Source organism: Chenopodium quinoa, unplaced genomic scaffold, assembly GCF_001683475.1.
Source record: "Chenopodium quinoa cultivar QQ74 unplaced genomic scaffold, ASM168347v1, whole genome shotgun sequence".
In the NCBI taxonomy this organism is placed as follows: Eukaryota; Viridiplantae; Streptophyta; class Magnoliopsida; order Caryophyllales; family Amaranthaceae; genus Chenopodium; species Chenopodium quinoa.
The window spans coordinates 2,434,263-2,458,610 of NW_018743476.1; the positions used below are offsets into that span (position 1 = coordinate 2,434,263).

The 24,348-nt window shown below is 35.5% G+C and overlaps 1 protein-coding gene across 1 annotated transcript in view; it reads left to right on the forward strand.

Annotated features, from left to right (window-relative positions):
• Window positions 1-662: 662 nt before the first annotated feature.
• Window positions 663-24,348, forward strand: part of LOC110739398 (ribosome-binding ATPase YchF-like) — a 28,148-nt gene continuing 4,462 nt past the window's right edge. Inside the window, exons 1-9 of the mRNA XM_021919858.1 lie at window positions 663-974; window positions 2,606-2,794; window positions 2,916-2,969; window positions 4,004-4,114; window positions 7,531-7,593; window positions 7,695-7,949; window positions 8,627-8,773; window positions 8,861-8,888; window positions 21,488-21,558. Coding sequence (XP_021775550.1) covers window positions 744-974; window positions 2,606-2,794; window positions 2,916-2,969; window positions 4,004-4,114; window positions 7,531-7,593; window positions 7,695-7,949; window positions 8,627-8,773; window positions 8,861-8,888; window positions 21,488-21,558 — 1,149 coding nt within the window. The 5' untranslated portion in view covers window positions 663-743. The remainder of the gene's footprint in view (window positions 975-2,605; window positions 2,795-2,915; window positions 2,970-4,003; window positions 4,115-7,530; window positions 7,594-7,694; window positions 7,950-8,626; window positions 8,774-8,860; window positions 8,889-21,487; window positions 21,559-24,348) is intronic.

The window sequence follows — 24,348 nt, forward strand, 5'->3', positions numbered from 1 at the left end:
ATTATTATTATTAAAAAAAAAACTAATAGAGTTAAGTATTGGATTTTGGAGGATTATCGTGAAAAGTGTCTCTTTATAGACTTTTATTTTATTTTATTTTTTCCTAATAAAAAAACAAAAAAGTTGGTTGATTTACAAACACTCAAACAGCTTAAGTACGTTCTAAAGGGGAAAAAAAACAGCTTGATAAATTTGATTTTACTCGTTTTTACTTCCTCTACTCGGTATTGGTTTTCGGTAAAGACTAAAATAGACCCGGTCTATAATAACTTATTGTAGACCCAACTTTCTAGTGTACCATACGAATGTGATTATATCATACGAAATGTGATTATATTACTACACAAGTGATTATATCATCCTAAAATTATTATGTAAATGTATCACTCAAAAAGTAAATTTATCATTATAAAAAGTATCAAATAGTAAATTACATCATTCAAAAGATAGATTTTTAAATTTTATCATCCTAAAGATAATTATATAATCTCATTAAATCGTTTAATATAAGATTATATAATTCAATATATGACTCACAAAAAGATAATTATATCGTCTAAAAAAGTAATTATATGAATGTGATTATATCATTTGAAACAGTGTCAAATTTTGAGTATAGAATAATTTATTGTACACCGGATCCCACCGAATGTTATTTTTCGAGCAAGTAACCAATTCTATTACCCCGTATCTTCGTAAAACACCATTGTGTGGAGAACTCAAACCTTAAAGATTAGGCATCAATGGCGAGAATAGCTTGTCATCAATGGCGGCCTGCTCTATCTGGTTTGCAAATGCCATTCAAGTCTTCCTTTCTCTCTACTGACCCATCTCTCACTCGTTGTATTACAACGAACCATGTAATCCTTAGCAAACGAAGCTTATCTTCTTCACCATTCAAAGTTTCCATGAGTTTGAAAGCTGGCATTGTTGGTCTCCCTAATGTTGGAAAATCCACTCTTTTCAATGCTGTTGTAAGCCCATCTTCCTCTTTCTCGCTATTCTACTCACATTGCTGCTATTTGGGTTTATGCCTGAAAGGTGTTTGATTATATAAGTTATGCTATTAATTTTCGATTAAATGTCTTGACTTTTATGATTTTTTTTTTTTTTTTTTTTTTTTTTTTTTTGTGGGTAGTTTAGTGAATGTTTTATCTGATTAAGTTGTTCACTGTTAGGTTAGCTTTGTGTTCTTTGTTGGTGGTGATGAACGAGTTACGGCATGTTGAATTTGGGGTTAACTTTAGTTATTGGCAATAGAAATTTCAACTGTAAATCCTGCCAATTTGTTTAGATTTGGGTGATGTCGTTTCATCTGATGTTCATCTGTTAGCAGGTTATTTATTTATTTATTTATTTATTTAATTATTTTATTTTCCACTCTTCTGTTGTACTTGAATGCCTAATTGGTGAAGCTAGAGCTCGAGAATAATGAAAGGTGAGGCATTGTTAACATGAAGGGGTGGAAATAATTCACATGTAAACTATAAGAGTATATTGTAGGGGGAGTGGACAATCAAGTAGAATGGCTTGAAATAGGAAGCCAGACAATAGGCTGCGAACGAGCTAGTTATGTATTTACATGGTAGTGATTCTAAGGTTTCAACTATAGAGTTGTATTTGATAAAAATCTGGTGTGTTGGGGATACTAGATCTCTTGGCCTCTAATTCCTTCTTTGGAGTTTGGCAAATCAGTAATAAAATAATAAGCACATCAATAAAGGTTCACTTTCAACTCCATTGTTGTTGTCCTGTTTGTTTTTCTCTATCACAAGACCTTGCAAACTTTTAGGTCCTGTGTGATTTGATGTAAAACATTTTCAATGAAATATTAGTTTTCAGGGAAAACCTATTTTCAAAGAAAAGCACAATTGCAAATTAGTTTTCCTTTGTTTGGTTGCATACAAGAGAAGTTCAAGAAAAATAAAAAATAAGAGTGGAATGTGAGGATGGATGCGAGAGAAGTAAAAAAGAGGTAAGGAGGAGGGAGGAAAATGTGGCTTCTGTTGTTTTGGAAAGGAATTTTTTTCCATCATTTAGGATGCAATTTTACACCATTAGGAAAATTGTTTTCCATCCCTTCACAAACAAAACAAAGGAAAATGGGAAAAAAATGGGAAAGTCATTTTCCATGATAACATTTTACACAAAAACAAACGAGGCCTTAGTAGTAGTTATTAGGAACATCATGCTGGGTCTGATAGTTCCTTTTTGTGACTTGTATTTACATCTATTTGTATAATTATTTAAAAGATCTTCAAATGAATTCCTTAGCTGTAGTTTTTAGTTTAGAACTATCACAATCTGACTTTTCATTACTAATTTATAAGTGTTTAGCCTCAATTCTCCAAGCACAGAGGCTGCTGAATTTGTAAATATGTTCCTTAGATGTATGTGATTATGTTTCTTTGTGTAGATAACTAGAGACTGATTCTTCGTTACTTATTTTGTTTGACAACTTCCCTTTTTAACAGTAGAATCCAATGCCAAAGTAGTGTTGCACTTTGTTACCGCAAATGTTTAATATTGCAATTTTTTTATGTACTTTTAATTCTTTACTCCATGGCATGTCAACTGTCATATTAAGTGTATTAGAACTTTACAGGTTGAAAATGGGAAGGCGCAAGCTGCTAATTTTCCTTTTTGCACAATAGAACCAAATGTTGGGACTGTGGCTGTTCCAGACCCAAGGTTACAGGTGCTTTCTGATTTAAGTAAATCTCAGAAAATGGTCCCTGCATCTGTAGAATTTGTGGATATTGCTGGACTTGTTAAGGGAGCCAGCCAGGGAGAGGTTTGAACATATACTTTAATAGAAAGTGTATATCCTTGTTTAATTTCCTTCTTTTTGGTGTCCCTTATAGGATTGATGTCCTCATACACACTACTCTAATTTGCTGTTGTTCGAATTGCAGGGATTAGGGAATAAGTTCTTATCTCATATTCGTGAAGTCGATTCCATACTTCAGGTGCTTATTATATATGTTACTAGTAATTTAGTTCAGTTATATAGACCCCTTAGCCAAGGAAGGCTGTAAATCACAGTGACATGAAAGTGGGTAAGGAGAATGTTTGATGTGCAATAGCGAGTATAGTTTTGCTGTAAAGAAGTTTTATTTTTCTCAATTGTATTGTGTGTGTAGATTTAAATCTACTAAATCATTTATATATCAAAAAACAAGGTTCAATTATAAAAATATTAAGTGATTTAAAGATAATGCAATACCATCCAAAGATCCAACTTGCATCATAGAATTTTGAGAAATGTGAAGCCTTTGTCATGGTGCCCAATGACCATATAGATGAATGTGGGTTTGACCATATAGGGTATATGATTGAGTACACCACCTGAGTTATTATTTCATAGTTGTCTACATTTATACGATAATGTTATTTTATTTTTTGTATTTTGTAATTAATGTTTGTGAAAAATTATCAGAATTAAGAATTGCAGAGAAGAAAAAGTTAAAAATTGTAATTGGAGTCCTTGTTGGGATAATTGCTACACAGAATGTAAATTAAATGGGAGACTAATGGTGATGGCTAAAGAGGCTGATTTGGTGTCACTTATGCCTCCCATTTTTATATAATGTAGAAAATGAAGCACTTGATTTTGGATGAATGATCCTTGATCTTACTCATAAAAAGCTTTTTGTCCATGTGTGTTACTTTCCCTTCTAGGTCTATATAGAAAAAAAAAAAAAATCCCGCTCAAAGTATAATAGTAAACTTTGGGATCTTTATATTAAATTCCCTGAAACTCTTGGGCCTAATACAACACACAAATTAATACATGAGCTGCATGATCTACTGTTTCAGTCTTTCCATTGTGAGGTATTAGTCATTGCTACAATGCATTTTATAAGCTGTAAGTGTCAGATTAATGTCATCATTATTTTGGTGCCAAATGTAAAGTTCTTCTCTTCTGAATCATAGACAATAAAGTTAGTTTTTATTCTTTACTATATATAATACAATTGGTTCTGACTGTTAATGTGTTTAGGTTGTACGATGTTTTGAGGATAATGATATTATTCACGTAAATGGACGTGTTGAACCAAAGTCTGACATTGATGTCATCAATCTAGAGTTAATCTTCTCAGATTTGGATCAGGTACATTGTGTGGCTGTTATATAATGTATAGATTATTAATGCTTGAATTAAATTTATATCATTACTGCTTTTAGGGCTACTGCGTGGGTGTAGAGGTTTAGAGAAATGACAAGATTTTCCTAATTAATATGTCTGATGAAATATTTTATTTTTGTAATGAATTTATCTTCCTGCCTTCATATTGGTCTTATGTCTTTGGTGTTTTTGTAATTTTCCTTAATCTTGTATTCAGAGCAAAGGGTATTATGGGCCTAGAAACTAGGTGTCCTTGTTTTAAGTCATCAAGTTTGATTCTAGACAAATTCCTGGCAAAGGTTTAGGCTATTCTGCTCTCAAGTAGCTTCCGAATCTGTTTGACTCAGTGTCACTGTTAACTATTCTTGTGTTTGCTGTTATACTATAAATTAACAATGATCTTTAAAAGTCTGTATCAAAGATATATTAATTGAATTATTAGCAATGTTTTCCAGATTGTCAAGAGTGCTTATATAGTTAATGCTGGGGAAAATTCTTTGATTTAGTGCTAATTTTATTTGGATTTATGTTCACTAAGATAGTTACTGGCAGGCTAATTGCATACATAATCAAAGATAACTTAAGGTCCACGTTGTTTAGGGTAAAAAATACCCTAGTACGTGGTCCAATCTTGTGATGACACGTGGCCCAATCAACGGGTGACACGTGTCACCATAGGAAGATGACACATACAAAAGAGCAAGAGAGCACCTAAAATAAAGAGAATGACAAAAGGCCTTCTTACATCAGGAGGCCCAAACTCCTAGAAAGCCGCAAAACGGCGCCCCCAAATTGGCCACGTGTCCTTCCTTGATTGCGCAGCTAATCAGGACCCTGAATCTTAGGTCACTTACCCTCTGGCACAAATCCCCACCCCTATAAATACCCCAATCATTGATGATGGGAGCGGTGGATTGTGACATAACATTCAATAAAGCACTAAATAGCTCCAAATTCTCTCTACTTTCTTTCTCTTGTTAAATCCGTTTTCCGATCACTAACTTGATCGTTGGAGGCGGATCTTCGGCCACCGAAGTTCCGTGTTTATGCAGGTGTCCGAGTCTCACTGCCAGCAAAGCGTGACTAGTATCCTGAGGGATTCCAAAAAACCCCGAAACACACGTCCACGTCCACGTAATACTATAGATAAGGATGTGAGAGTCGAACCATGAGGAGATAATTATCCTATGGATGTCAAATAAAAGGATAGACTATGCAAAAGGGACTTGTTTTGGTGTTGTAAGAAATATTTAAATAAAGAACTAGATCAAACAACACGAATATAATCAAATAATACCATGAATGAATACCAGAAATGGATCAAGAATCATATATACAACACTATTAGGTGAACAGGTCCTCTCAAATCATCCCCTATAACATCATTACCATCTCTTCAGTTTTAAGCTTGTTTAACATAATTATGTGGTATTCTCAAATTGATCTTTCTGTTAAGGCTTTTAGTATGGTCACTGCACTTCTAAAAGATGCAATCACATTGAAGGCTGTAGCTAGTGATTCTTTTCCATCCATTTATTGTTTACTCCCAACTATCCATGTATGAATCATTGGAAAATTTGCTTGTACTCGATATAAAATGGTTCACCGAATTTATACAGCCAATTCTAAATACTTAAAAAGCGAAAAGTAGCTATTGAATTATGTTGAATTAGCTGTCATATTTCTTAGCTTACTTTTCCTTTGGAGATTCCTTCCTCGAAGATTTGTCCTAGGGCAAAGGACACTTGAGCTGTAAAGACTTAATTGGTAAAGAAATTAAAGCCTACCCCCTCCCCCCTCTCCAGGTAATCGTAAATAATTAACCTGTCATTATTTTTCCTTGAAGTCTCTCATTATTGGCAGTGAACATTGTTCGAGACAATCATTCTTATGATGGCATATACAGATATACCATAAATAGTAGTGGCCTAGGACTTTGTAGTCAGCTAATACGTAGTATTTAGGATTATAGCTCATATTCAGTTAGAGAACAGGTTCATAATTTTGGAACCAGTTCGCAAAGATACTGGATACCACTCAATACTAGTTGATACTGGTTTCTTAATGCATCAGTCAGCACTCAGCAGTTGTTACATGCATTACTTATTCGACTTGTAAAGGGCTGTCATGTGTTGACCTGTAGAAAGTAAAACTGATATCATGCTACATCAATCTTTACCATTTACATAAATTGTTTAGTTTTTTTTTTTTTTTTCTTTTTTTTTTTCTTTTTTTTTGTTTTTTTTTAGTGATGTGAGATTTTTACTCCTTACTATGATTTCAACCTTAATCATGATATACTTTGCTTGGAGCTAGTCTAAAACTGGTTGTGGCATGAGGTACCCAGATACTTTTGCTTACTTGAGAACAAGATTTTATATAATTATATTGAAGAAAATGTATTTTTAGTTGATTTAAATGAACCCGCTCCCTTTTTCTTTTTTTTCTTTTTGTCAACTTTTCCCAAACTGTATCATTTTATTCTTAAGGTTAGATAAACTCTACGAATTATAGTTTTCAAAAATGATACTGGACCATCCCAGATGAGGTCTCAAATCCAATAATTATGGATTTGGTATAGAAACTGAAATTATTTCAGTTAGAATAATTTAAACTGGAATCAATTAGGACAGGTTTCAAGCACTATGTCACCACCATTCTAGGAAAAATCATCCGGTTGTTACCCATTGCTAAATTTTTTTGCTTGCTACTAATCATGCACCACACTGTAACCCCACTTCCTCTTTTTTTCCTAGGAGTGGAAAAACGATTAAGGTGGGTTAATATTTGGAAAGCATTTTGATGAGATATTTGGTTTGGTTTGGTTCCATTCCGTTTGATTGAAATTTAAGGTTGGGTTATTATTGAGTCGGTTGTTAATTAACTTGTTGATCATTCAATAGGTATAAGTGATACTGTTTTAGGAGTTGATTCGTTAGAGGCTGATTAGAATGAGGTCATGTTACTTTGGGTTTAGATCGGGCATTCCAGATCTGGTAATTTGGTATGGGCTGGTTTTGTATCTTTACTCTGGGATGGTAGTTGTCTGAGAAAAAAAAGGAAGGAGAGGTGGTTGTAAGGGAATTTAGACTTTAGATTAAACTGTTGTACTCGTACATTTGTGAATAGGCTATTTTGCATTACTTGTTAATCTGATTGGACTTAGTTGCTCAGTGCTTATGTTGGATAATCTGATTGGATCTTTAGTTGTTAGCTTGTTACAGTGCTTATGTTGGATCTAAGTCCTCTTACTGATCATAATGGTTTACACTAATTTAATTAATCTAAAAGGCATTATTACAACTTAAGACGACTCAGGTCTCTCTGTCTATAAAAAAGACCAGGGAATTATGATGGATCTAACTTGCATCTCTGGATGTTGAATAATTTTCTGAATGCAGATTGAAAAAAGATTGGATAAACTTAAAAAAAGCAAGGCAAAAGATTCACAAACAAAAGCAAAGGTAATTAAAATTGTAATTACATAATTATCAAGCTGTACAATTACTTTTTTGTTTAATAGAGAAGCTGATCGAATATTTGCTCCAACTTTTGGTACATTCAGGAGGAAGCAGAAAGATCTGCGCTGGAAAAGATTCAACAGGTGCTTATGGATGGAAAACCAGCACGATCAGTTAACTTGTCAGATCCTGAAAAGGATGCTATAAAGCACCTTTGTTTGCTTACGATGAAACCGGTAATTTATGTTGCAAATGTAGCAGAGTCTGAAGTGGCTGATCCTGAAAAGAATCCTTTTGTCCAAGAAGTAACAAAGCTTGCATCGAACTTGCAATCAGGAGTGGTGACTGTCTCAGCACAGGTTTAGTAAACCAGTAAAAAAGCATCTTTAAGTTGATATATCTGCAAGGATGATGTAGATATTATATTGATGATAGTTCCTGAACACTGTTAAGCCTGAGTTGGTACATGTTCTTTTGGTTCATTTATATATCGCCAAAACAAATAATTCCACTAGATTAAGGTGTTGTTTCATAACTTTCTCTCTCCTAACTCCATAATTTACAATCTATTGTTGGCATAAAGTTTACAAAGTACGCCCTTTTGTAAGAGGGATCCCAGTCAAATGTACCTCTCTTATAGTACTGTGTTTTTTTAGTTTATTTTGGATATAACGCACGTATTTCTTTATACTTGGTATTTTACAATAATTGGTTAATTATAAGTGTAAAGGTGGAAAACTGGAAATGGATCCATCACCCATATGTCATGTGATGCAAGGATATTAAGTAGGGTCCCTTGAACCCACTTGAATATAAAAAAAGATTTCTTATCAAATTAATTTTTTTTTTAAATTGCTTATATTTTTAATCAAATGACCCCATAAAAATTTATCAAATGAATTTTGATCCCGTTAAATATTTTTTTAGATCTGCCACTATCATGTAATATTTGGTTGGAAATTACAGGGTACATCACGTTCATAATCCTTTGGAATTCTGCAATTCTGATATGAACTAACATGGGATATATTTGTAGGTTGAGGCAGAACTTACTGAACTTCCATCTGAGGATAGAGTAGAATACTTAAAATCTCTTGGAGTCAGTGAAAGTGGTCTAGGAAATCTTATTAGAGCAACATATAGCCTTTTGGGTTTGCGAACATATTTTACTTCTGGAGAGAAGGTAATGCAAATTATTTTGGTTTCTATAATGTTTTTGGGTTCCAGATCTTTTCTAATAAGCTCAATAATTATTTCTTTTTTTATGTAGGAAACAAAAGCATGGACAATTCTTTCAGGTAAGATTTTTGGTCTTTCAAAATCATAAACCAGGGGAAGTTCATTTCATTACCCCTTCTTTTCATAAAGTTTGAAATAACTCTTCTGAATATTGTTTGGACAATTATACCCTCTAAAATGTTTATTTACTTTTTTTTTTCCCTCATTAATGTTAAATGCCTCTTTTTTTGAACTCTTAAGAACAGTGTGCCGATATTTATATCCCTATAATAGTTTTTTTTACCTATTTCCCCTCATTTGCCAACAACTAAATTTGTGACACAAGGCAAACCCAAAAGAGCTCCTTGGACATGGCTAGCCATGGCATGCATATCCCGCGCGTTAGCTGCCTTTGTTAATTAGAAAATGTTTATGTTTTCAAAACCTAAACATACATCTCAACATCTGTTTAAAGTCATTCTATGAATAACTACCCTTTTGGAATCTTTTGTGCCATTTATGTATGTTTAGCCTGCACATTCTCTTTTCCTAATCCCTCTGATCGTTTTTTATTATTCTCAATTTTCATATTACTTAGCTCTTCTTTGTTCAATTCACTTTGCTCTATTTTATTTTTGGTTTACCTCTAATACCATCTTACACTATAACTTCACAATAATTACTTCTTCCCACACACTATCTCTTACTTAATTTCCGTTTTTCTAACACAATTTTTACATTCTCTCTCTTACTCTACCCTACTTTATCTTACACCCCCTCACATTCTTCAGTACTTTCTTTAATTTTGTATCTATTGAGTAGAAAATAAAAGAATGGAAGAAGTATACTGCAACAAATCCTTATATATTGTGCAATTTGTAAGGCTTTTAACTGTATTAACACATTCTTTTTCACCTACATATTGTGGTGTATATGTAAAGAAAAATGTAGTCATGTGGTGTAGAGATGGCAATTTAGTACGCATCTGGTCCAAATCGAAGAAAAAAGTTCCTTTCGAGTTCAATAATAAAATGCATGAATCTGAGTCTAACAAAAAGTGTGTGAATTTGAATGGAAGGTGGACCGGACTTACATTCTTTGTAGAGTCCGACCGGTCCAATTTATTAACACTTTGTTTTGATAGAAGAAAATGGAAGGAAAAGAAGAGAAGGGAAAGGAAGGAGGACAAATCTTTTTTGTTTAGGTAAAGAGTTAGGGGAAGGAAAGGGAAGGAGAGGGAGGGATCTATTTTCCCTCTTCCTTTAATAAGCATAATTCCTTCACAATTGGAGAGATTTGGAGGGAAAATGAAGCTCGCCTTTTTCTTCCCTTTCTCTCCCCTTCGTCCTCTATCCCTCTCCAAACAAATCGTATATGACTAGCTCTATATATAACCTTTATAATTTGCACTCATATACAATTAAATATATATTCATGTTCAATGATATGAATTGGAGACTGAAAATCTACATAAAAAGATGAAATCAAAGGAAAACATGAAGTTAAAAGTTAAGGAAACCCAAAAAAATTTAAAGTAAATGAACTTATCAGCATCAACAAATAAATTAATATTTTGCTCGAATAAGAGAGAAAACTGAGAATGATACCATCACGTATTTTTACTCTATATTTTTTTTTTTTGTAGTAAAAAGAACTCATGTTGCTTCAAGAACTTTAGATATTCGAACTTCTTAATTACCTCAAGCTAAAAATCGAAATTTAATTGAAACAATTTGTTCCAAAACAACAGAGAAGAAAAATTATGAAATATAGAGACACCATAAGGGAAAGAATATAGGGGGAGGATGTAGTCTCATGTAGACATTAAATGATAATGAAGGAGAAGTTAATTTTCTAGGGAGAAAGAGGCACAATAGGCAAAAAGAGGAAGAGGAAAATAAGGTAAAGAGTTTTATTTTCTTCCTCTTTTTTTTTGTTTTTTTTTTTTTTTTTTTTTTTTTTTTTTGTGGGGTGTGTGGATGGGGTGGGGTGGGGTGGGGGGAGCATGATCATTTATTAGGTGAATGGGTAGACACACTTTTCAGGTTTGATTAAAAACAAAGAAATGAAAATTAAGAAGAAGATGACGTCAAAATTAGATTTGGTAAGTAATTTTTCTGATGAAAAATCGACACATCTCCAAATGTCCATCATTGATGTTAGCAACGTCTTGTTTTATTAATTGATTCTCAATTCAAACATGGTTCTAAAAGGAAGTTGAAAGCCGTTTTCAATGGCGAGAAATCTGTGATCTAAAATGATATGATCTGATCTTAATTAAACTTATGATTCCAACTCAGCAGTCCTTACATGGATTTTTTATTGGCCCTTATTATAATTTATTTATATACTTCTCTTAAGGTGTATTGAACTAGACCTTAATCCACCCTCTTAAGACAAAAAAGCTTCTTGGAGCCTTCTAAACAGTCTTTCATTTTATGACGTGATCCTAGAATTAACATCCTATTGAGGACCTATCGGTTATGGGAAATTAAGGATGGAACATAATAGGCTAAAGTCGTAACCACCTAATAAAAAATAATTCCTAAGTCCTCTAAATATGCAGATAGGGAAGAAGGGTCGAATCCACAGGGAAACTGGTCTTTCTATTCCTAATTAATTAAAACAATCTAAATTATTAAGTACCCAATTGATAATTTCGATAGGAAACTAAACTACAAAGATTAAGAGTAAGGAGAAATCAATGAATAAAGGCCTAGGGCATAGGTACACCAATAATTAATAATCCAGGATAAAACATAACAACCAATGATTAACATTGCACAAACAACATGACTATCAGGCTCTCGCAATTTATTAATCAACATATAATCTACCTGACTCTTGCAAATTACTAGATCTAAGTTCCTATTGAAAATAACCTTTAATATTAAATTAACATCTACTCGATTCATTAATTCAATATTGCTAAACTTTTACAAGCAAATAGCATTTGCTCGATTCATAATCTGGTTGTAAAGCGTTAAAACAATTCAATAAGAAATTATCATGCAATATTAATAATCAACAATAACAAATTATCCCTTCATATTAATTATAGATCCCCATAAACCCTAGAATTAAACTACTCAGACATAAATAAAACCAAACTAATCAAAGCAATTAAACAAGACATGATGAAAGAAATAAAGTAAATAGCTGAGATTAAAGTAAAAAGAAATCGTTACCAAAGTAATCGAAATTAAGGAGTTGAATTAAGAACAAAATAGAGAACAAAGTTGTGGAGAGAGAAACTAATCTAAAACTAAGTAGAGAGAGAGTCTAAGAGAAGAGAGGTACTAATCGAAAGCATTAAAATCGTATTTATACTTAAAATAATTACTCCTAATTAAAACTAAGATATATCTCCGAAATCAGCTCCTAAAAACCTCGCGCCCGATCGGGCCCGCCTTTTTCCCATTATGGCCGTCTCTCGTGCCCGGCCGGGCGCGAGCTTGGGCACAAATTACTCTTCCTCGCCCGACCAGGCGCGCCTTCAGGCGGGAGCTCACTTGGTCGGGCCCGGACACTTGGGCAAGTTTGGACTTCTCGATTGGGCTCCGATTCTTCGGCCTAATCCGAATTTCCTCTTAGGCTCTTGAATGCTCGGTCCAAATGCCTCAGAATCTCAAGTGCTAAGCCTTAACCACCGGTTCGATCCCGACCCTGGGCTATAAAACTGGTCGTGCTCCTCTAATGTTCGTAGTTGCTCCATAAAAATACTGGAAAAATTCTCCATAGGTGCAAATCCCTACAAAAGTCAACCAAAACTATGAAAACACTAGAAAACACCAATTAGTAATAAAAATGGCTCTAAAGAGCAAAAAAAAACACTACTAATTATGTTCAAGGGACGAGGGTAAAATACTATATAAAGTGGACATATCAAACCCCCCCCCCCCCAAGCCAAACCTTTGCTTGTCCCTAAGCAAAGATCTCATCAATGAATAAATAATTACACGCCTTACCCTAAATAGTCAAAATGAAGCACAAACAATTCAAGGCAAATCTAATAAACATGCTTCAACATCGACCAATCTCATCCATCCAATTACTCTTCCTCCCTAACAATTGTCAAATAGAGCAAACCACAAGAGCATATAGAATTCAAGACTAGTGCTCACACACTCAACTCTCATTTATGTGGCGAGTAAAAGATGTACTCGATCGCTCTCCATCCCAACCCCTTTATGTGAACAATGCCCTCCCAAACTCACAACTCTCCTGTGTTTAAAAAGATAAGCATTCAACCTATATAGTCGACTCGGAATATGTCAAGTCATTCCTTGCATTGATAAACAACACTTTCACATTCACACAACTCTATGCCCAAGGTCGGAAGGTTTTTAAAGCTTATAATTTAAGGCTAGGGTAAAAGGTAGGAAATATTTGGGAAAATGTGAGAGTAAAGCCATGCTTAAGGGAGCAAAACCTAATAAACCCAATGTCAAAAATCAATAATGACCAATCATCTCCAACATACTCAACTCCAACAGAATTTCACAAAATATAACTCCAAACATAACAATCCCAACACTTACAATATCACTCACAAAAGATATAATAATGTGACACTTAAGCGAATAACAAACTTTACTTTCCAAACTCTGATTTTCATTGAAACTCACTTTTTTTCTTTTTTTTTTCTTTTTTTTTTTCTTTTGATCAACCTCCAACTAGAACATTTGAACATTAAACAATTTTTTTTTTTCTTTTGCTCTTTTTCTTTTGAAGTTCACTTATTTTTTTTCATCATTTTTTTTTCTTGAACTTCTCTGTTTTTTTTTCCATAACATTGTACTTTATTTTTTTTCTTAAGAAGATTAAACATTCAAGCTCATCAAAAATAGACTACTATCAAGAACAAAATAACTTCTCAAAGCCCACCCAAATTGTGCAAATAATAAGCATAATAAAAACTCCCTCACCTCACTCACTAATAGCTCCCTCAATCCAAGCTTGAGACTAGTAACCAATGGGGCAAAATAGGCTTGTAATGGCTAATAAACAACAAAAAGGTCAAGGCAACAACAAGGGTAGCAAGAAGGGAACAAAAGTATCTAAAATCATCTGAAGGCTACCTAAAAGAACAAATGCCTTCGTCCTCCTCAATGTGTATAATAATCAGACATGAAAACATTACTCATATTTGCAAATCAATACTCAAATTCATTGACATACCAAGAACTATCACATAATTCCTAACCAAATCAACTAGTCAAACACTATATTCACGAGTAGTTTGGCAAAATTGACGCATGTTAGGGCATCCAAGCAATCAAACTTCAAATCATGATCAACAAATCCACAATGCTTATCATCATATACCAAGAATCAAAACAATATTTTCTAAATATGGGGCACAGGGAAGCATGATTTACAATCCATTGGAATGTATTTTTGGATTTTTTTTTTATTTTCTAATTTTTTTGTATTTTTCATATTAGAAAGCAACAAACTATACTAGAAAGCAATAAATCTAATCTAAGAAAACACACCAAGAATAAAAGAAAAGGGAAAAAGAAAGATACCAAATCCAAAAATCTCCCCCCAAACCAGAATCAAACAATGTTCTCATTAGCTCCTCATCTATGGAGCCGAATCCTCTACCGCTACCACCTGCACCGCCATAAGAGCTACCACCAAAATAGTTAGGCCTAAAACCCCCCAGCCGGTCCCCAAAAGGTATGTCCTGACCGTACCCGTGAATAGTCAGTATAAATACCATGGGCGGTGGGATCTCTATCGTTTCCTTGGGGTGGGGGCTAAAACCAATCAGGGTAAATAGAATCGTCGGGAATATTGCCCCAACGAGCATAATCATCGTACATAGGATACAAGGCTCTACCCTGGTTCCTCTCAAGGTACCCTAATCGCTGGTCAAGGGAGCCTACCATCCTCCTAAGGTCGCTATGTGAATACTCTATGCGTCTTATGGCCTGACCTATACTCTGAAGATCCCAAACTGTCTGGAGTCGCTATGGGGAGAGGGTGGGGCTGGATGAGACATGTGAGGTGGTAAAAGCACTACCTCGGGCTCAGGCCGGGGTGGTGGTGGAACTGGTGGTGCTTGCCCCCTAGCGCGGGCAACTAAAAGGTCATATCTGTAAAAAGCGGTCAACTTGGGATTAGGCAGGGGAAAGATAGGCAATGGTTGCTCCGACCCTATCCTAATGCACCAGTGGGGGACTCTCTGCTATCCAAACGTATCCAACCCAAATCCTCTAGGTACCTAGCATTCATGTAAGTGTCTGGTCCACACTTAGTGAGACCGTGAGGTCCACTCTTAACAAACCCGGCCTTCTTAACTGTGGTAATGAGGCCTCCTAGACGAATCGGGGGTACCAGCATGGTTACTAGCCTACTAGCCGAGGCATGTCTACCAAGGTGAAAGATGATGTATCTAGCAATGTTTAGTTTACCGTACTCAAACACATAATGTCCAATTACAGCTAATTCATTGTTAGGGCGTTATGCGGCTCATTCCTACCTAAAAAACATACACCTGCAAATCTTTGCCAGATTTTAGGAATAGGGTGATGGATAGGTTTGGCACTAGCATGTTGGGCGTTAGGCGCCGGTAAACCAGTCAAAACATGATATATGTCTTCCATTTTATATTGCTCATGCCATTGAATGGGTAGTTCAGAATTTAAATAAAAAATCTTACAAAAATCAACAAAGGTTAAAACAATATTTCTATTATTTAACCTAAACATCAATTTCGGACCATTTTTGCTATTTACAATAGACAAAGAGGAAAGGAATTCACACGTTAATTCACGATAAGTAGGGTAGTGCATATTTACAAATTTTCTCATTCCTATATCGTTAAAAAAACGTTAAATATAATCAAATAAACCATAGGATTCAAGAGTAGGGCGGTGTAACCACTGTGAAGGGATTACCTCACGCCCATAGAGTTGCTCAAGCCGTTCTCTTTGCTCCGGGGTAGCAATTCTGATGGCCGGCCATTGCGGAAATTGCAATTCCGGATCGTATTGTTGACTTGAGCTAGAACTCCTCCCTAGAATCGTCCTTGACCTCTTTGATGCCATATTTCAAAAATGGGTATGATTTTGTTCGGATTGGAATTTGGGGATTTTGGTATGGAAATGTAGAGGATGAAGAGAGGGTTAGAAATATGTAAAAATTATTGAATTTGGGTGAGAAATGGAGAAGAGATCTTAGAGAGAAGTTAGAGAGTTTAAGGTTTTAGAGAGAGAAAAAATGGTGGAAAGAGAAAGAAGTGAGAAAAGAAAGAAGGAAGAAGAAGAAAAGCATTGGTGGAGATATTCGCGCCCGGTCGGGTGGGCTCTCCCCCGTTCGGGTGATCTAAATTTCTGAAAATGCATAACTCTCGCGCCCTGACAAGCGCCGTTCGCCCGGTTAGGCGAAAAAATGCTCGAATTTTCTTCGACTCTCGAGCCCGGTCGGGCGCCCTTCACCCGATCGGGCGATCAAAAGTTTCGTACTTCGTCAATTCTCGCGCCCTTAGTCTTAAATTTTTACCCTTAGTCTCGCGCCCGGTCGGGCGTTGCTTCACCCGGTCAGGCCCGAGAGTATACTTGGTACGAGAGAATTTATTTTCTTTTCTCTAAATTTAACTAACTCTTTTTCTCCTTTAAACCTGTACGAAAACTCAATAAACACATTAAACTCCCTCCTCTCTCCTCTCCCAAGAAAAAGAAAGAAAGGTAGACTAAAAAGCAGGAAAATACGGGTTGCCTCCCGCACAGCGCTGATTTATCTAGGTCCCGTACGACCCTCTTACCAAGATAAAAAATTAGGATCCTTGGCCTACCGCTTGATCGGGTGGTTTCCCGGTTGAGCGGTGTTTAGACCACGACGCGGTTTCCTGACATATCCTGTGGGACGCCAATTCACCTTATCCGGTGGATCCTCCTTGTCATGAACTGGGGGTTCCTTACTACTACTCACAAGAGACCCTTTTTGACCGATGGTTGCTTCAAATTATCACTGGATTGAGCAATTGCAACTCGATTTGGTGGAACACTTACCGTAGGCTCAATTTCCACAACTTGCTTGTTTATTTTCACCTTCTCATCTTCAAAGCCAAGACCGACAGTATAGAAGGCTCTTTCTATTACATCAACTTCCTTTTGCCATTTGTCTATTTCATTTGTAGAAGATGCAACACAAGATACCGCCTCCGAGGGATCTTTTACAAGAGCTTGGGGCTTATTAGAACAATTATTCACCACATTAACACTAAAACACTTCTCCTCTATCATGGGGCTTTTAGGGGTATTATTCAAATTGAAAGTAATTTTATCGTCCTTTACTAATAGTGTCAATTTGCCACATTTCACATCTATAATTGCTCCTGCAGTGTTAAGGAATGGTCTACCCAAAATAATTGGGATTTGCATATCCTCAGCCATATCAAAAACAACAAAATCCACAGTTATATAAAATTTACCTACTCTAACAAGGACATCCTCTAAAACACCTAAGGGGTATTTAAAAGAACGGTCGGCCATTTGTAGAGTAATATTAGTAGCTTTTAATTTACCCATATTCAGCTTGGAACACATAGATAATGGCATTACACTAACACTAGCACCCAAATCATATAATGTATTATCAATCATTAGATTGCCAATATGACAAGGGATAGAAAAACTACCCGGATCTTTCAGTTTAGGTGCAGATTTATTTTGTAGTACGACATTACATTCTGCAGTAAAAGCGACTGTCTCTACCTCACTAATAGATTTGTTTCTAGTTAATATTTCCTTCATGAATCTAGGAATTTGTGTAATTAGTTCTGTGAATGGAACTATGCTGGCCTGTTGACGGGCTTGTAGAGTAGAAGAAATCTGCGTAATTTGATTATCTACAATTTTATTATGTGCTATGATCGAATCAATTTGGGCATCTCTACTCTCCATGTGCTTTTGCATACTAGCCGGCATCGCTCTAATTTCTGCTAAAGCGTGGTAATATTTCTGCTGTGTTTGTTATGTTACCTATGATTGTTGTGGAGGTGGCGGATTTTGAACATTGATGCTCTGGTAAGAAAGATATGGATGATTCCGGAATCCAGGATTATAGGTGATGGAGTATGGGTCATTCTGCCTATAAGCTTGAAAGGCATTGACTTGCTCCACGGAATTTCTGCAATCTTGCTCCCAATGACCTATAATTCCACAATTTTCACATAAAGCCTCATTAGAATTATTATTAATTGCAGAAACATTAGCTATATTTGCAGCACTAAGATTATCTAATTTTTGGCAAATAGAGGTTAATTGAGCTTGTAAAAAGGATACAGAGTCTACACTATGTTTCCCCTTGTTAGCAAAGCCTCTAGGATACCCATATTGGGGATTATGGATTGCCATATCTTCTGATGAATTTCCAATCCCATTGTAAAAGGCTTGGATTAACTGCCACTGTGCTAAATTATGGTGGGGACACTCCCTCTGCAGATCCTTGAATTTTTCCTAAGCCTCATACAAAGTCTCATCTAGCTCTTGGGCAAAGTTTTGAATTGCACTTCTTAGTAAAGCTGTCCTCTCTGCAGGGTAATATTTATTATAAAAATTTAAAACAAGAGTCTCCCAGTTAGTTATACCAAGTGCAGTTCTATTTAATCCATTATACCATAATTTGACTTTTCCACATAAAGATAAAGGAAAGAGAATCCCCTGATTAAGTCCTGTGTGACCCCTGATGGTATTACAATATTGACAATAGTCTACAATATGAAGATTTGGGTCTTCACCCTTAGCTCCACCGAATTGCTTCCTTTCTATCATCGTGATAAATTGGGGTTTAATCTCAAATTGTACCCCATCAAGAGCCGGAGTGGGAGTAAGGTGTGGAAAATCTGTAAGCGTCGGCTGCGAATAATCACTGAGCTTCTTAGGTACCGCAATCTCTGATTCTGAATCTTTAGAATCACTAGAATCAGTGGAGGGTCTCAGCGATTATTGTTATCACCAACACCCGCCAGGATTTGCCTGTAAAAATTCTTTTGTCTATGGAAAGAGCGTTCGATCTCAGGATCGAATGGGATATAACTTAAAATGGAACACCTGGGCATAAACAAAGAACTTAAAAGCAAATATGACAAGAAGAAATAACCTAGACTACAGAAAACAATAAGAAATAAAAATAAAGCTGTTTCCCCGGCACCAAATAAAGATCAGGCCTAATCTAGTCACAGTCACAGCATTAAATCAATCAATAGGAAATTAATCTAGCATTAACAATTAACAACAATAAATTATCCCTTCATATTAATTATAGATCCCCATAAACCCTAGAATTAAACTACTGAGATATAATTAAAACCAAACTAATCAAAGCAATTAAACAAGACATGATGAAAGAAATAAACTAAATAGCTGAAATTAAAGTAGAAAAAATCGTTACCAAAGTAATCGAAATTAAGGAGTTGAATTAAGAACAAAATAGAGAACAAAGTTGTAGAGAGAGAAACTAATCTAAAACTATGTAGAGAGAGAAAGTCTAAGAGAAGAGAGGTACTAATCTAAAGCATTAAAATCGTATTTATACTTAAAATAATTACTCCTAATTAAAACTAAGATAAATAGCCGAAATCAGCTCCTAAAAACCTCGCGCCCGATCGGGCGAAGGGCGCCCGATTGGGCCCGCCTTTTTCCCATTATGGCCATCTCTCGCGCCCGGCCGGGCGTGAGCTCGGTTGTGAACTACTCTTCCTCGCCCGGCCGGGCGCGCCTTCGGGCAGGAGCTTACTTGGCCGGGCCGGATACTTGGGCAAGTTTAGACTTTTTGATTGGGCTCCGATTCTTCGGCCCAATCCGGATTTCCTGCTCGGTCCAAATGCCTCGGAATCTCAAATGCTAAGCCCTTAACCACCGGTTCGATGACTCTAACCGGCCCTGGGCTATAAAAACTGGTCGTGCTCCTCCAATACTCGTAGTTGCTCCATAAAAATACCTGGAAAATGCTCCAAAGGTGCAAATCCCTACAAAAGTCAACCAAAACTACGAAAACACTAGAAAACACCAATTAGTAATAAAAGTGGCTCTAAATAGCCAAAAATACTACTAATTATGACCAAGGGGCGGGGGTAAAATACTATATAAAGTGGACATATCAGAACACTATTCTTAGAATTTTATATATCTTAAAGCTTGAATCAACATTTTTATTGCACATTATAATATCTTAATATAAGCTGGTTTCTTTACAGCTTAATAGTTCTTACAACATCTTATATGCGAGCAATTGAAAGGACATAATAATACAATATGACAACAGTTTTGCATGTTGGTTATTCATTTTGGTGTTTGTTAAGAACATTAGGCATCACACCAGGTTCCAAGACAGCCCAAAATTATTAATTGGAATTGATTTGGAAATTAGTTTACTTATAGTGAATATAGGGCTGATCACGGATTAGATATCCGATCCAAAATTGGATTTCGGATGATATCCGTATCCGATCCGTAAATTTCGAATATCTGAAAAATTCGGATATCTGAAATTTTCGGATCGGATAGTCCGGACATCCATCCGAATACTTTACTACAAGGGTTTTTGAATGGCAAAATTGATTTTTTTTTACCCTTTTTTTCCCCTCATGTTATTGACTTGTGGACCTTTTTAACTAATAACTATGTAGACAATTACTTTATAACCTGAACAAAGAGTGAAAGAAAGCTAAAATAGAGTTGAAATTTTGTCTAACAACCAATTTTCAGAAATTACAAAATAATAAAATTATACGCATTACACAACCTGCAAAATGCAAACTAATTCAAGAGAAAAATCTAGCACTTGCCGAAGATCTGAGAAGTGAGGGAAGTCGCCGCTTCTGTTGGAGGAGTGAGGGACACGCTGCTTCTGGTGGAGGAGTGAGGGAATCCGCTGTTTCTGGTGGAGGAGTGAGGGAAGCCGCCACTTCTGGTGGAGTGAGGAAAGCTGCCGCCTCTGGTGGAGGAGTGTGGGAAGCCGCTTTTGGTGGAGTGAGGAAAGTCACCGCGAGGAAAGTCACCGCTTCTAATAGAGGAGTGAGGGAAGCCGCTTTGAACGACGGTGAAATATGGGGGTTTCTCATAGAGAAGAGAGAAGAGAGATTCCGGAGATCAGAGAAAAGAGAGGAGAGAGAAGGGAGGAGAGAGAAGAGAGAGGCGGACATGTGAGTGTGAGGGACAAAATATTGAAATTAGGGTAAGCTGAGTTTTTGTCTTTTGGGCATATGAATGAAATTTGAAAATTGAAATATGGTTAAAAAAAAAAAAGTAATTTTCGGATCGGATATCCGATCCGTAATTTTTTTTTGGATCGGTTATCCTAAATTTTCGGGTTGGATGCGGATCAGATTTTCGGGTTATAAGATAATTTTGCTCAGCCCTAGTTGAGTACAAGAACCATAAGGGCTTTTTGTGAAATTTATCTTCATAGTTTGATATGTACATTTTTTCACTTGGCATCAACATCAGCTAACATGTTTTGAGCGTTATGAAGGTCATGGTGGCGATTTATTGATGGGTATTTTAAAAGGAATCCTTAAGCGGATGCTATAACTATTAGTATTTCCATTTTTGTAATTACATAGTGAACCTGTATGACTTATGAGGTTGGTAGCGTTGTTTTATTGGCCAACTTTTCATCTTAGTCTATAGCTAGTTTATTCTCTAAAGTATTTTCTTATTTCCAGGGATGACTGCCCCTCAAGCTGCTGGAGTTATCCATTCTGACTTTGAAAAAGGTTTTATTCGTGCTGAGACGGTAAGCATTCATGATATTCTTCGTCTCAAGGAAAATTTGCTTTGCTAAACTATGCTTAGAAATATGAGAGGTTTGTATTCCTACATTAAGAGACTTAGAGTAGGGAAGCTTAGTAAATACCAGATCCACTCTTCTTCTTGATGCAACAATAATTTTGGATAATCTTGATGAATATATGAGTTTTGGCAACCTAAACATGGAAATCAATTGAAAATAGTTAGAAGTAACATAGATTGTTGAAGCCATGAAGAGAGACATTTAACATAATTGAGAACTTAGGTGAAGTAAAGCAGCACATAATCTTATCAACAAATTGTGTAGGAAAAACCAAAGCAATTATCATCTCATGAATACATCTCCATTCAACTGTAATTTAGGATTTCAGCTGAATCTTGAAACGATGGTCAGTATTTATCTTCTTAATGCCTCAGCATGTCATAATATCCTGCATACAACCCACATGTTCATTGAGATCAACTTCTTACCACCCTGTCCCATATTAATGAGGATAGCAACTCCATTCTTACCCTTATCCCTTTCCAAGTACTAAAGCTTATAACCCCATGGTGCCTTTTCTCTCGCCTTGTATCCGACCCACTTGGTCTTGTGTAGACAATTATGTTAATTCTCCTTCTCTTTATGACCTCTACTAGTTCAACTAACCTCCAATCAAAGAGCCGATATTTCACGTCCAAAGACATTCTACTGCCAGCTTCATTATGACTTTATCTGCATTCGTCTGTCTTGAGGGAATCCTTGCATATTTGACACCACCCCCAAGCACTGGGATGGTGTGTTGCTTCTGGACGATTACCTAGAACTTCTTGCATATCTTAAACTACACCAGCGCGTCACTGAGAAGAGAATGCCCTCACAATATTTAAATTATGTCCATAAGATATGACCAAGTTTTGACGCTGGTTGTCGTAGACCTACAACACTCCTTGAATGCCACAAGGTGACACTCTCAGAGTCACATGTGGGCTACCCAAATCTAATTTAGGATATTGTACCCAAATTGACATGACTTTACAGCTTCTTCTTTAATTCAATGTTAGGTGCATGCTTTGATTGCCATTATTCAATTGACAAGAAAAATGATAACTAGCGGCCAAAATTCTCTCTATTCTCAACAGTTTTAAGTTTGGCAATGAACACTCCCCTGAAAATTACAGCAATCTTATCTACACCAGAATTTTCCATATTCTCCTCATAAATCCTTGCATTAGAATCTAAGGTGAATTTACGCCAATCACATAACAAACAATTGCAAACTTCTAGGAATCCATTTCTTCCTGTATCTTCTAATTCAATTCTAACACTAAATTGTATACACATCATGTTTTAACTGAGCATTATCTATTCATACCATCACTAGGTATTCTATCAGCATTTAGAGTTTAAAATTCAAAACTTGGCAATGGAACAGTAATTTATAATTTATTACTACTTTCAACATTATCTAACCTCTAAGTCGAGTTGCATAATATTTTATACCCATCTGAATCTTTTTCCTCTAAATTAAAAAGTTTCTAAGGCTCATTTGTACTCTATTGCTACCATAATACACAAACTAGATAAAAATTTCATAACAGTATGCGCCAATTTCATTAATACCTTTTACACATAAATTTAAAACATGACATGTCACATCTAACATGAATTAACTATCTATCTAGCAAGATATCACTCATTTTGCTTATTCAAAAGCATTGATATTCACTAAAGATTTTTTATCAATAGTTACAATCATAATCTTATAAGTAAAATTAACTTACCTAATAAGGTGGTGCAAAACAGCAACAGTTACACAAATGTTTGGGTAATTCAAAATCTTAAAATTCTGTATACATTTTTGAACCATTAGTATGGGACATTACAATTATAGCTTGATAGTTTATTCTTTCATCTTTGTTCATATAGTAATTATAACCTCATTGCACCCAAGCAAGAACTTTTTCTCACAGTTCTCTTACATTGGGCTATGATGTAGCATGAAGATAATGTTTAAAAGTATCACTTTTGGCAATTAAAACTAACTTTTGAATGAACATTTAGAATGTCATTAAAGGACTAAAGTTGGCCAATTAAAAGTATCACTTATTCTAAGGGCTTGCTTTATAAATTTTTTTTAATGAATTGCCTTTTTGAAATATCTTTCACCTTTTGTCTTGAATATTCGACCACATGTTTACACCTACATTTTTCCAATTTTTGTTTAAAACAAATTAGGCTGTATTTCACTCATCCTACGTGTATAAGTCAAAATTTCTATTATCAACTATACATCATTTGGGTTTGAAACTCTTGGGATTGAGTATGTACGAAGGAAGTGAATTGGTGAAACGAGAAAGTTGATATAGGTCACATTAGTCTTACCAATTTGGACTAAGCTGTGGTTAGAGAAATTGAGTTCAAAGGAAGATAAAATGATGTTTGTGAAATTAGGGATGAAGTGGAGGTGTGCCCAACTTTGTTTTCCATTAAAATCTTTGACTATAATTTGTTCGCCGTTATTAATAATTCCTCCCTCTGTTTGTCATTTTCTTTTACTTTTTGGGTAGGGATGTTCCTTACTAATTTTAAATCTTTTTCTTTATTCCTTCTATGACAATACAGTTCTCTTTTCCCCTTTCTTCCCCAATCAAGTTTCCATGGGTTTACTTATGTTATTTTACAACACATAAATCTTAACTTTCTCTTTCCTACTCAAAAGGTAAAAGAAAATAAAAGACCACTTTTCACAAATTTTCTCCTTGTGATACAACGAATTAAGATCACTAGGAAACA